This window comes from Austrofundulus limnaeus, unplaced genomic scaffold (genome assembly GCF_001266775.1).
Source record: "Austrofundulus limnaeus strain Quisiro unplaced genomic scaffold, Austrofundulus_limnaeus-1.0 Scaffold802, whole genome shotgun sequence".
In the NCBI taxonomy this organism is placed as follows: Eukaryota; Metazoa; Chordata; class Actinopteri; order Cyprinodontiformes; family Rivulidae; genus Austrofundulus; species Austrofundulus limnaeus.
Window position 1 is genome coordinate 64090 of NW_013953204.1, and position 13958 is coordinate 78047.

General features: G+C 42.6%; 3 protein-coding genes across 4 annotated transcripts in view; all 3 read right to left on the bottom strand.

Annotated features, from left to right (window-relative positions):
• The window catches only part of LOC106532614 (uncharacterized), a 1958-nt gene extending 386 nt beyond the window's left edge, over positions 1 to 1572 (bottom strand). Inside the window, exon 1 of the mRNA XM_014028721.1 lies at positions 915 to 1572. Within this exon, the coding sequence (XP_013884175.1) occupies positions 915 to 1442 (528 nt within the window). The 5' untranslated portion in view covers positions 1443 to 1572. The remainder of the gene's footprint in view (positions 1 to 914) is intronic.
• A 2269-nt stretch (positions 1573 to 3841) lies between these two features.
• On the bottom strand, positions 3842 to 7993 carry rnf183 (ring finger protein 183). Of its 2 annotated transcripts, none has more exons than XM_014028723.1 (2): positions 7382 to 7993; positions 3842 to 5618 (listed from the first exon to the last, which is right to left on the bottom strand). In XM_014028723.1, exon 2 carries the CDS (start codon positions 5564 to 5566, stop codon positions 4574 to 4576), a length of 993 nt encoding a protein of 330 aa, XP_013884177.1. In that variant the 5' UTR covers positions 5567 to 5618; positions 7382 to 7993; the 3' UTR covers positions 3842 to 4573. The 2 variants fall into 2 exon arrangements, with proteins under 2 accessions (XP_013884177.1, XP_013884178.1); XM_014028724.1 differs by having other exon boundaries at positions 3842 to 5698; positions 7382 to 7984.
• Positions 7994 to 8157: 164 nt separating this feature from the next.
• Positions 8158 to 13958, bottom strand: part of dhx16 (DEAH (Asp-Glu-Ala-His) box polypeptide 16) — a gene marked incomplete in the record, with an annotated part of 25249 nt that continues 19448 nt past the window's right edge. The window contains 4 exon segments of the mRNA XM_014028722.1: positions 8158 to 8594; positions 9523 to 9696; positions 13253 to 13414; positions 13491 to 13653. Of these exon segments, the coding sequence (XP_013884176.1) occupies positions 8466 to 8594; positions 9523 to 9696; positions 13253 to 13414; positions 13491 to 13653 (628 nt within the window).

A 13958-nucleotide genomic window follows, 5' to 3' on the forward strand; every position in this document is an offset into this window, starting at 1 on the left:
ACTATCTAAAAGCTAAATAAATAGCAAAAAGCTATTTAAAAGTAACAAAAGGTTAGCTAAAAGCTAATATTGTCATAAAAAGACAAATAGAAGACGGGTTCAAAAAGAATATTTATTTGTAAGTAGAGATGTTAAAATGGGAGAAATTCTTTTTAAATAAAGTTTAATATTTTTGAAAAAGTTCAAAGTTACAGAAGCTAAAAGTCACAGCTGCATCTCCAGCTGAACGTTTTAATTTGAACAGCTAAAACGGTACAAAGCTGATTTACATTTAAAAAAACATGTAGAAAAATAAAAACAAGGAAACAGCAGAGTGATGCTCTTTGTTCACAGTAAATATCTTACCTGTTTTAGATAACTCTTTGAACTATCCTAAAGTTTCTTTCTGACTGGACTGATGAGCTAACAGCTATTATAAACAAAGCCGGGACCAAAATTGATTCCTGACCTCCTAAAACAGCTAAAATCTCTATTTTTCTCATCAGCTCACTGGCTAGCACTTCCTGTGCAGCACGGCCCACTTCCTGTAGGAAAATTCAACACATTTTGGATGTGTAACCTGTGTAACGTGAAATTTACTTGTGAATCCCTGAGATTTTGAAAATGAGATTCATTTTAAATATGGCTGCCAAAGCTAATCAACTTTAGTAAACACATAAAAAAATAGCTAAAACTCAGGAGACATTGAGCTAAAGTTCGGTGTGGTCGTAGCTGAGAGTCATCCCTAACAGAGACTATGAGCACTAACGGGTCACCAGTGACCCACAGACGGCAGTGACACACTTTAACTGTGAGTCGTTCACATTTATACCCAAGCTGAGTGTATCTGCAGCAGGTTAGATACTGATTACTACTTTTACACATGTGCTTTAAAACGTCCGAACAGCCAGGTGTTTTCAGGTGTGAGCACTCACCTGCTGCAGGCTCCTGTGCTCCAGCAGGTGTCGCTGCGGATCTCCGGACCTCCTGCTGCAGCTGGACCAGAACATCTTCACCCAGACGGGCCCGACCCGGGACCGCAGAGAGGTCGAAGGCCAGCAGGTGACCTTCAGCTTTGACCCCAGACAGAGGGTTTCCGGGAGGAACCGGGACGTGACGGTGAGCTTCAGGACTCCAGGCGGGACCAGACCCACGGTGACAGAGGAGGAGGGGGTCAGAACCCGCAGCAGCGGTCCGGTCCGGACGGGAGGAGCAGCAGGAACCCAAAGTTTCACAGCAGAAAGTTCCGCTTGTTTCCTGAAGACCTCCCACCGACACGCCACGGAGGGTCCTCCCCGGGTCGGAACCTTCCGCTCGGAGCTTCGGTTCTGTCCGCCACGCTCAGCCGAGTCTCCGCGCCGCTTGGCCGGACCAGGCCGCTTGGCCGGCGGGTTCCTGCTCCAGATCCTCCCCCGGCAGCGGACCACCGCGGACAGGGCCGAGGCGGAGGGAGCGGAGGCCATGGGGGTCCAACGAGTTCCAGCCGACCAGAACCGGTCCGCGAAGTCACATTCTGAGGCCTGGAAGGATTTGGGTCAGAGAGAAGACCGAGAGCAGGACTGAGGAGGGGGTTCAGGCTGGGCCCCTGTGGGGGGCTCAGGTGGGAGGGTCTTTAAGGAGGAACAGGAGGGTCATCAGGCTGAAACTAAACCCGAGTTAAATTCAACTAAACCCGAGTTAAAGTCAATAAACCCGAGTTAAACTCAACTAACCTGAGTTAAAGTCTAAATAAAGCAGAGTTAAACTCAACTAAACCCAAGTTAGTCTAANAACTCAACTAACCTGAGTTAAAGTCTAAATAAAGCAGAGTTAAACTCAACTAAACCCAAGTTAGTCTAAATAAACTCGAGTTAAACTCAACTAAACCCGAGTTCAAGTCTAAATAAACTCAAGTTATACCCAACAACTAATAAACTTGAGTTAAAATCAACTAAACCTGAGTTAAATTCAACTAAACTCGAGTTAGTCTCAATAAACTCAAGTTAAACTCAACTAAACCCAAGTTAAAGTCTGAATAAACTCGAGTTAAACTGAACTAGACCCGAGTTAAAGTCTAAATAAACTCAAGTTATACCCAACAAATAATAAACTTGAGTTCAACTCAACTAAACCTGAGTTAAATTCAGCTAAACCTGAGTTAAAATCTAAATAAACCAGAGTTAAACTCAACTAAACCCGAGTTAGTCAATAAACCTGAGTTAAACTCAACTAAACCCGAGTTAAATTTAAAATAAACTCGAGTTAAACTCAACTAAACCTTAGTTAAAGTCAAAATAAACTAGTCAAACTCAACCAAACTCGAGTTAAAGTCTGAATAAACTCGANCAACTAAACCTTAGTTAAAGTCAAAATAAACTAGTCAAACTCAACCAAACTCGAGTTAAAGTCTGAATAAACTCGAGTTAAACTCAACTAAACCTGAGTTAGTCTAAACAAGTTATACCCAACAAATAATAAACTTGAGTTCAACTCAACTAAACCTGAGTTAAATTCAACTAAACCTGAGTTAAAGTCTAAAACTCGAGTTGAACTCAACTAACCTGAGTTAAAGTCTAAATAAACCAGAGTTAAACTCAACTAAACCCAAGTTAGTCAATAAACCAGAGTTATACTCAACTAAACCTGAGTTAGTCAATAAACCTGAGTTAAACTCAACTAAACCTGAGATAAATTCTAAATAAACTTGAGTTAAACTCAACTAAACCTGAGTTAAAGTCTACATAAACTCCAGTTAAACTCAACTAAACCTGGGTTAAATTCTAAATAAACTCGAGTTAAACTCAACTAAACCTAAGTTAAATTCTACATAAATTCCAGTTAAACTCAACTAAACCCGAGTTAAAGTAAATAAACTCGAGTTAAATGCAACTAAACCTGAGTTAAAGTCTAAATAAACTCGAGTTAAACTCAACTAAGCCTGAGTTAAAGTCTTAATAAACTCAAGTTATACCCAACAAATAAACTTGAGTTCAACTCAACTAAACCCGAGTTAAATTCAACTAAACTCGAGTTAGTCTTAATAAACTCAAGTTAAACTCAACTAAACCTGAGTTAAATTCAACTAAACTCAAGTTAGTCTTAATAAACTCAAGTTAAACTCAACTAAACCTGAGTTAAATTCAACTAAACTCGAGTTAGTCTTAATAAACTCAAGTTAAACTCAACTAAACCTGAGTTAAAGTCTAAATAAACTCAAGTTATAACCAAAAAATAAACCAGAGAATGCACCTGGTATGAACCTGAATAGACACCTGGAGGGTGGAGCTCTGTGTGAATTCTGTCGTCTGATTGGTCGACGCTCGCCCCCACAGAGACCCCTCCAGAGCGATGAGCTCATAGAAATACGTTTACCCAGAATGCACTGCAGCCAGCTGTCAGCACAGAGGTAGAGGGCTGATGGTTTGGACCCAGAACATGTGAGGCCCTCTGACAGCTGGAGTCTGGACCAGACTGGGTCCAGTGGAACCACAGCAACTGATCTGCAACAGAACGGGTCACAAAGAACCGGAGCAGGTTCTGTTTGTTCTTGACGTTCCCTCTGATGACCCGGGTCACATGACGGTCTTTGTGTGGAAACATAATCAAAACAAACAGGAACCATGAAATGTTCTGACGTTCAGGTAAACAGGTGAAGTCCTCAGGCTGCGTACACAAACTGGACCGGTCCGGTCTGGTCTGGTCTGGGCCAGGCTTCCAGAGTCATGAGGGACCCGCAGGCCTTTGTTGACACTGATCCTCCGAGCAGGATCCTGTCAGACCTGAACCGACAGGTGTATTTACACCTGAAGGACCAGAACCTGCAGATCTGTTCTGATCCAGAACAGCAAACAGGAAGTCCAAACCATGTTACAAAATAAAAGCCTTTGAATTTTAAAGCTGTTTATTTAAAAATAAAACTCATTTAATGTGCTTTTAATTAAATTTACATATATTTACATCATTTCTGTACAAGAAGCTTTGAGTATAAATATAAAAAACATGAGTCCAAGCTGATCCAGACCCGGTTCAGATCTTCAGGTTCAGAGCTTTTTAACAGCCGGAGCTTTGGGTTTTTCCACTTGTGTCGGATCAAAACAAGCTGCGGTCTGTTATCTGCCTTCACGCTCAGCAGGGCTTCGTTTTTAAAGATTAAAACTCTGCAGTTCTTGTTTTTCTTCATTTCAACAGAGGCGGAGTCAGAGCTCAACAGAGGGAGTTAGTCATGTCATCAGAGGCGGAGTCAGAGCTCAACAGAGGCGGAGTCAGAGGCGGAGTTAGTGAGGTCATCAGAGGAGGCGTCAGAGGCGGAGTCAGAGCTCAACAGAGGCGGAGTCAGAGGCGGAGTTAGTGAGGTCATCAGAGGAGGCGTCAGAGGCGGAGTCAGAGCTCAACAGAGGCGGAGTCAGAGGCGGAGTTAGTGAGGTCATCAGAGGAGGCGTCAGAGGCGGAGTCAGAGCTCAACAGAGGCGGAGTCAGAGGCGGAGTTAGTGAGGTCATCAGAGGAGGCGTCAGAGGCGGAGTCAGAGCTCAACAGAGGCGGAGTCAGAGGCGGAGTCAGAGAGCCCCACCGGCTCCATCACTGAAAACAAACACAGATCTGGGGGGTCGGGTCTGTTCAGGGTTCATCCTGGTCCTGGTGCCCTGTGCCCATATTTGGGGGGGACTCTGTTTGGTTCCAGACGGGTCTGGTTGGGGGGGTCATGCGTGGCGTGATGACGAAGGCCAGGATGCCCACCAGCATCAGGGCCAGGGTGATGGTGATGATGGAGGCCACCACAGCGTAGTAGCACTGATCTGAGTGGAACAGGCGGCGCAGGCGCCCCCGCATCCTGTTCGGAGGCCTCCCCACGTCCAACACGGAGGCCGCCGCTGCCGCCGCGCCCCCCTGCTCCGCCAGGCCGGGGTGGCCCCGGGGTCCGGGGGCGTCCTGGGTCTTGGTGGGGACGGAGATGCTGGTGGGCTTGCCCTTGGGGGGCGGGTGTTTGAGCATCAGCTTGCCCCGGCTGCGCTTGAAGCGGATGGAGAGCGCGCGCTGCATGTCCGAGGGCAGCCGGTCGATGATGCCCTGGTTGTTGCCCAGGCGGGGCAGGTCCCGGCCGTGGGGCAGCTGGGTCAGCTCGCGGCACATGGGGCAGGTCAGGGTCTTGACCTCCTGTGAGGTCACGTTGATGCGGGCCAGGCACTCCAGGCAGAAGGTGTGTCCACACGCCAGCAGCTTGGGCGTCTTGAAGACGTTGTCGTAGGAGCAGAAGCACACGTTGCACTCCGCCTCCTCCTCCTCGCCGGGCCCGTCCCGGTCCCGGTCCTGGTCCTGGACGACCCGCCTGCAGGACTCCTCGCTCCGGCCTCGAGGACGCCTCTCCCTGTGGTGGCGGTCCCGCTGGCTCCTCCTCCCCCTCTCCATCCTCTCAGAGTCGCTGCTCCTGGACCTCCTGACCTTCGCAGGCCTCTCCTTCCTCATGAAGTCCTCCTTACGGTTCTGGTCCTCCTTACGGTTCTGGTCCTCCTTGCTGTTCTGGTCGCCCTGGTTGGGTTTGGGTTTGACATTTTGAGGGGGTCTAGCTCCCTGGCTCCCTCCCTCCCCGCTGCAGTCCTCATGTCCACTCATGACCAGGTTCTGGGTGTCAGGCGGGAACCTGGATCCTGGTTTGGACCAGCAGCTGTGGACAGAGACGCGGGTCGGTTTACTCAAGTCCTGACAAAAACTGGACCTCCCTGCTGGTCCCGATAAACACCAGTTCTGACCAGATCAACATAAAAAACATTGATATTTTAAATATTTGACTTAATTCTGGTTAAAAACAAAAAACTGGACTTTTAATTCTAAAGTTGAAGAAGTTTCACTTCCTGTCCACAAAGTTTTTTACTTTATTTAAAACAAACAAAACACATAAAACTTAGGGCTGTGAAATTAATCGAGTTAACTCTGATTAATTTTAGTGCTGCGTGGACACAGATTAAACATTTAATCGTGATTAAATGCACTCAGTGCATCATGTCAGGTCATGTTTGTAAATAAGTGGTTCTCAAACAGTTTACCTGATAAATAAAGGTTAAATAAATAAAATAAACAAAAAAACTCCACATGTAACATATTAGTTTTTTTTCTTTTTGTCTTCTTATGGCTTATTTTATTTTATTTATGTTTTGCTGACAGCTGTGACCTCAGTATCTATCTTTCCTTCCTCATGTAGTACTATAGTAGTACTATAGTAGTAGTATGTAGTAGTAATAACTCAAGTAATTTCTTTTACTAATATGTAATAAAGTTGTATATTAAGTTTAAGATTAATCGTGACTAATTCACAGCTACCTTGGAATTAATAGATTTATTTTTTTTATTTATTTGTTTTTTATATAAAAATAAACAAAATAAATAAATAAAAATAATAAAACGAAAGGCAGCAGAAGAAGAAAATATCTTATATTTAACTCCATTTTCAAAAATAACATTAAATTCAACAATAATCAAATAATGGTTTAAATCAGTGTATTGTCAATAAATCTTTAACAATGTAAAACAAAAAAAAAGCTTATTTGTTTTACAAACAACAATTCATATAAATAATAATAACAATAATAATAATAATAATAATAATAAACCAGACTATAAATAAACACTGCAGAAAGACTGGAAACTGAGTTGATTTCACTGAGTGCTTTTAAATCAAAACTGAAAGGTCTTGAGACTGACTCCATCACTTACACTTGTTTTTAATTTGTTTTAATTTAAATCTTTTAAAGTTTTTCTATTTGATGATTTTAATTTTGTTTTAAGATGNAAATAATAATAACAATAATAATAATAATAATAATAATAAACCAGACTATAAATAAACACTGCAGAAAGACTGGAAACTGAGTTGATTTCACTGATTTTAAATCCGAACTGAAAGGTTTTGAACCTGACTCCAAAACTTACACTTGTTTTTAATTTGTTTTAATTTAAATCTTTTAAAGTTTTTCTATTTGATGATTTTAATTTTGTTTTAAGATGTGAAACTATGAGTTGCATTTGCTGCTGCCAGTCTAGGCCAGGTCTGTCTTGAAAAAGAGGTTTTTAATCTCACTGGGACTTCCAGCTTAAATAAAGGTTATAAGTAAATAAATATAAAAACATTTAAGTTGAAAAAGAGTGGGAAGAAGATACATTTACTCCCACTCTTTTCAATTCAAGGTTAATTAATGTTTAATTCAGGTTGTTTTTATTCCACATGGATTTATTTCTACTACAGAAACAGTTGTTTTTATCAGAACTGAAGCTCAGAGTAAAACAGCTGCTTCCTGCTCAGATACGACCTCTGAAACCAACAAACTGAAGAATTTGAATAAACGTCGTTTAAAGCTGCAGTTTTTCTCCTCGTCGCTCACAGGAAGCTTCAGTGTGAAGCAGAGAAAACACAGGTGAGTTTAAACAGCTGACCTGAGTGGACGCAGATGAGATCCGGTCCTCAGAGGTGAATCAGCGCCGGATGGACCAGCTTCATGTTGGATTATAAAACCACAGGAGTGGATCTGAACGGCTCCTCCCGTCCTCCTCCTCTCTTATCACCTCTCTCTCCTCCCCTCGTCGGACCGGTCCAACCGGACCCGTGTGTCTTCCCTCACCTCCGTCTGATGTGTGCAAATATTCAGGACGTTAAGTGAAACGGGACGAGAAGAGAGTCAGAGGACCGGACCGGACCGGACAGGATCGAACCGGACGGGAGCAGGGACACGTCTCCTGCCTGAAGACAGCGGCGGGAAAAACGTCCTCCGGGCTTCCTGTCGACACCTCATACCTGTCATACCTTCAGCTGACGCACAAAAACATCAGCCGAAGCTTTCAGCTCGCCTCCCGACCCAGAACACAGAACAGAACCCTGAACCGAACCAAAAAAACCTGCACCAAACCTGCTGCTGCTGCAGGAAAAAACATTTTATTTCAACAAACAAGAGAACAGCAGCAGTTCTTACAGCTGCTGTAAGAACTGCTGCTGTAGCAGCTGTTCTTATAGCAGCTGTAAGAACAGCTTCTATAAGAACAGCTGCTGTTCTTATAGAAGCTGTAAGAACAGCTGCTGTTCTTACAGCTTCTATAAGAACAGCAGCTGTTCTTATAGAAGCTGTAAGAACAGCTGCTGTAAGAACAGTTCTTACAGCAGCTGTTCTTACAGCAGCTGTTCTTACAGCAGCTGTTCTTACAGCAGCTGTTCTTACAGCAGGGACATAAAACAGGGAAATGAATGGAAACTTTAGCTGCTTCAGTGGTAAAGTTCTGTTGGGCCGAGCCGCCCGTTTCCTGGTTCTGGTTTATGATTAAACCTGTAAGAGTGCCGGGCCCAGTTTTCCCTGAACGCCTGTCCAACACTTCAACAGAACCTGGTCCATAAACCTGCTGGTATTACAGACGGGGGGACGTTTGTCCTGACGGGGGGACGTTTGTCCTGACGGGGGGATGTTTGTCCTGACGGGGGGACGTTTGTCCCTTCAGCTTGTCCCGCTCACGCCCGGTGCTCCGGCGGTCCTCAGCCCAGCTCCTCCTTGGCCTTGCCCTGTTTCCGGGGCATCTTCTTGCTGCTGCTGTCCTCCAGCTCTTTGCTCTTGTAGTAGTGAGGAGCCACCTCCAGCAGCCAGCTGCTGTCGATCTCAATCACCTGCAGACGCATCGACACGTTGATTATCTCAGAGTAAATTCAATAAATTCAAAGGTTATCCACTGAAGATGAGTTTTTACAAACAGCTGAACCCATGTTTAACTCTGAGCTCGATGACGTCACTAACTTTCCTAAACTCGTCTCTCTTCTCCAAACCTCAGCCTTCTTATCAGAACAGGAGCATTTCTGTCTGTTCATTCCTCACTTATCAATAAAGATTTATGGTTTAAAACTCTCAGACGTCCGTTCAATCAGAGCTCATTATTTTCTCTTTAAACCTGAAGTGACTGGTTTATTTAACCCAGCAACATGAAAACACTGCAGTTAAATAAAAAGTTAGCTTCACTAAAAACTGCTGAAAGGGTTAAACACGTGCTAAAAATTAGCTAATGCTAACCGCTAACATGTTAAAAACTGGTGGGACTGACACAAACCTGTTTTCTAATGGTTTAATTAAAAGGTGGGCGGGATCATCCAAAGCAAATCGGCCAATCCAAACCCAAGTTACAGCTCTGTCTAAATTGTGATACTTCCTGTTTAGCCCTTCCACAATAAAAGCATACTTTTGATTGAGTTTGTATTTTTATAAATAGCTTTTGAAATGAGTCAAACAACAAAAAGCCTTTTCAAACAAAATAGCTAGCCTTATATTATCTTTAGCTTTTAGTTAGCCTTTATCCTTCTTTTAGCATCAAGGTGGCCTTTTAATACTTTTAGCTTGTTAGCCTGTAGCCTTTTGTTAGCATTAGCTACTGGTTATTCACAGTCTGTAAATCTGGGGTTGTGTCCACAGTTTCAGGATGATCTCCTGTCTGATTGAAACGTTTCAAACCTTTGAGCGATACGTTTATTCAGAGTAACTCAGAACATTGTGTTGTGTTGTGTTGTGCTGTGTTGTGTTGTGTTGTCTTGTGTTGTGTTTTCGGACCTGTCTCATGAACTCCTTGGTGGTGAAGACCAGCTCGTGGTAGATGAGCCAGCGGGGCTGCTCCTCGAACAGCGAGCTGTTGGGGTGGACGTAGACCATCTGCTGGTGCTTCACCGTCTTGTAGCCACCTTTACTGAGCCGGGCCGTGTGGTAGAAGTACCCCGCCGTCACCGCCTGTGAGGAGGAGGAGGAGGAGAAGCGCTGAGTCATCACTCAGCAGGGACAACATCTAGCTGCACAAAAAGCAGGAATCAAGAGTTTTTGTTGCTGAGATGAAGGTTTTCTGTCAGAGCCGGAGCAGGAACCGGTCGGCCCGGTTTGAGCTCAAACAAAGGAACAAAGATCTTTTTACCTTTAAGCTGCAACACACGGGCAAATATTCCAAGTATTTATTACATCACATAACCCCTGCAGGGTTTTACTGACTGACTTTGCTTTTTTTAATCTACCTTTAAAAACACTCAACACTGAATAAAGTGACAAGGCTCAACTCTGTAAACCATGACTCAGCGTTTCCGTTGTTTTACCGGTTATTTTTCCGTAAGTATTTTGTAATCCTTCAGCACATGTTGAGCTATTTTAGCTGCTCAAAAGGTTCGGCTTGTTCAGAAAATGAGAGTTGTTATGTTGTTGCTCAATCTTAAACTTTTCAAACTAATTAACTTTAAAATTAATATGCAAACAGAAGATCCCTTTAAATCCTAAAAAAAATGGTTCTTTTTCAAATCTGCTTCAGCTAAAGGCCCTGTTTTTGACTTCTTATGCTAATTTTAGCTAATAGCAACCTTTCTGCAACTTTCGTTTTTGGCTAGTCTTTTGATGTTTTAGTTTTTAGCTAATATTTAGCTGCTTTTAGCTAGTGTTTTGCTTCTGTTAAATTTTAGCAAGCATATTGCTACTGTTTGCTACTCATTTAAGATAGCATTTAGTTAAATTCAGCTAAGGTTTTGCTGATTTTAGCCAATGCTTTGCTACATTTAGCTTTAAACTATCATTTTGTTACTCTTAGCTAGCCCTTAGCCACTTTTTATCTGAAGCGTCTGCAGGATAGTTTTTAAACAAATGTCTTTTACATCAGCTGCACACAGCTGACGTTTTTCTCTGGACTTCGGCTATCAGTTTATGAGCTGAAAACTTTGCATATCTCTGCCTGATGTGAAAATCTGGAGTCAAGAGAGACAAATCAATCTTCAGCTGATTAGAATCCTCCGTGTTGAAGCTAAAATCTACTTCCTGTCAAACTGGCTGTTTTTCGTAGAATCAGCCGAAGAAACGGGACTGAAGTGTCTCTGCCACCAGCTGCCCGCACAAAGAGACTAAAAATCTTTTAAAACGAGTTTTTGAGAAGTTGTCTTGAAATAAAATCAGGTTTTATGACTTTAAACCACCTGGTTCTAAAGAACAGGTGAAGCTCCGCCTCTGGTTCTGATGAGGGAAATTCTGAGAACCTCAGGACCGGTTCTGGTGTGGCGGCAGAAAAGACGGCCCGGTTGACTGAGTGTTAAAAAGACCTTCAAACAGCCGAATTGCGGCTGTTTTCAAACAACACGACAACTAAAGAAACAGATTTCTCTGCAAAAATACAGCCGGAACCTGTGCAACGAAAAAATGTTTAAAACAAAGAGAACACGAGCTAAAACAGCAAAAATATAGCTAAAAGCTACAGACAACAAAACAGCAGCTAAGAACTAAACCCAGCAAAATAGTAGCAAATAGCTAAAATTAACAAAACTTAATAGCTAAAAATAGACAAAACTTAATATAGCAAAATCACAGCAAAAAGCTAAAGTTAAACCTTAGCTAAAGAATAATAACAGCAAAGCGGTAGTGCAGAAATGAGCAATAGCTAAATCATAGCTAAATGCTAAGTTGAAATTAGCAAAACCATAGCTGAACGGTAAAATGAGCAAAGCTGTTAAAAGCTAAAAGAAAAATCAACAAAACTGTAGCTAAAATCTCAGTCATAGCTTAACATTTATATTAGGTAAACAACAGCTAAAAAGAGTAAAAATGTAGCTAAAATCTCAGTCATAGCTTAACATTTATATTAGGTAAACAACAGCTAAAAAGAGYAAAAATGTAGCTAAAATCTCAGTCATAGCTTAACATTTATATTAGGTAAACAACAGCTAAAAAGAGYAAAAATGTAGCTAAAATCTCAGTCATAGCTTAACATTTATATTAGGTAAACAACAGCTAAAAAGAGCAAAAATGTAGCTAAAATCTCAGTCATAGCTTAACATTTATATTAGGTAAACAACAGCTAAAAAGAACAAAAATGTAGCTAAAATCTCAGTCATAGCTTAACATTTATATTAGGTAAACAACAGCTAAAAAGAGCAAAAAGGTAGCTAAAACCCTAGCTAAATCTTGAATCATAGCGACAAACTTAAGTTAGCTAAACCTTAGCTAAAAGTGAAACTGGGCAAAGCTGTTGCTAAATGACAAAATTAGCAAAACAGTAGCTTCAAACTAAAATGTAAAAACCTAATTAGCTAAATGCTAAATTTGTTAAAACAATGAGTCATGTCTAAATGTAGCAGAATGGTAGCTAAAGGCTAAATGAAGCAAAGAATAGCTAAAATGAGCCTAACAATGCAGAAACAGAAGCGTTTGACAGTTTTAAACACGTTTCTGTGGAGGAAATGTTTGTAAATGAAATTAAATATCTGAAACGTTTCAAGGACTAAAAGTCAAACTGGAGTTTCCCAACTTCGGCCAATGTTTCGATTTAAAACAAAAAGTAGAGTCCAAAACACAAACAGCCGAAACTATAAACAGGAGGCAGATAAATGCTTCACACAATAAATAAATAATAAATCTGCTGCCTGATGCGAACGAGGAAAAGGTTAAAAAAGGTTAAAAGTAGCTAAAGAGTTGTGTTTGTGTTGAAACAGCTGAAACAGTGACTGATAAAAAGGTTTTAGTGGTGTGGCTGTTGTCTGAAGCTAAAAAGAAAGAAACCAACGCCCTGGGCTAATCTCAGGACACACACTGATAAGACCACCGAGGATCACTTCAGTCCAGGTAAACCTCACCTGGCCTCACCTGACATTCAGAGAAACACGGAGCAGAATTCAGACTCATTAAGTTAAATCTTAACCAGGAACCTTCAGGTGTGTCTGAAGGTTCACCTCCACACTTCTCAGTATTGTCCTTTAATTGGTTTTATATATAGCAGCACGTAGAGGTGAGAGTGGGCGGAGCTTCAGGCTTTGACCCCTCAGGTCAGGCCTCCATCACCCAGTAAACCTCACAGTGTCTGTCTCTGACATGGACCTTGTCTTTTAATTGGTAATGTGTATATTTATATATACAGAAGTGAGTGGGCGGGGCTTGTCCTTTAATTGGTTATGTGTACGTTTATAAATACACCAAGGTGAGAGTGGGCGGGGCTTGTCTTTTAATTGGTTATGTGTATGTTTATATACACAGAGGTGAGAGTGGGCGGGGCTTGTCTTTTAATTGGTTATGTGTATGTTTATATACACAGAGGTGAGAGTGGGCGGGGCTTGTCTTTTAATTGGTTATGTGTATGTTTATATACACAGAGGTGAGAGTGGGCGGGGCTTGTCTTTTAATTGGTTATGTGTATGTTTATATACACAGAGGTGAGAGTGGGCGGGTCTTGTCTTTTAATTGGTTATGTGTATGTTTATATATACAGATGTGAGAGTGGGCGGGGCTTCAGGCTTTGACCCCTCAGGTCAGGCCTGTCTCTGACACGGACCTTGCGGATGGGGATGTTGTCTCCCTGGCAGCTCAACACCTCCACCTCGATGCGGTCCATCAGGCCCTCCAGCTGGTCCCGGACGTCCCGGGCTCTCCTCATGGAGCGGAACTGGATGAAGTTCTCGTAGCACCACTGCGTGGAGTAGCCGCTCTCCACCCACTGAGGGAGAAACAGCCCGTCAGACTGACCCTCAGCAGAAACACAAGCCTGTGTGGGTCTGCACAGGTGTTCCTACCTGTGTGTAGACGTTCAGCAGCACCAGGTGGTCTCCTCCAGGAACCACAAAGTTCATCCTGGCGTTGTCGGCGTGCACCACTTTGTCTTTGGGCCGGTAGAAGATGGCGTTGTTGACCGACAGCATGGCTGCCACTGTCAGAACCTCCTCTGAACATTTGTACCTGAACACCAGGAGGTGCGGGTCAGATCATCCAGATTAGGAATAAAACAGAATTACACTGGGATTGTTGATCTGATGGGTTTAAGATCAGCAGTGTTTGGAGGAAAGGTCTGAATAAGGGAAGTAAAACGCTTGATTTGAACAGATCAACATGTTTCCTGCACAGATCCTGAGCTGCCAAACAAACTTGGACAATATCTGATGATCGACTCTTTTAAATGAAACCAGAGAGCGTTGACAGAGAGGAGAAGGTAGAAATGACTCAGCCTGGAACTGAAAATGACTCTCAGTTGAACCCACTCCGAC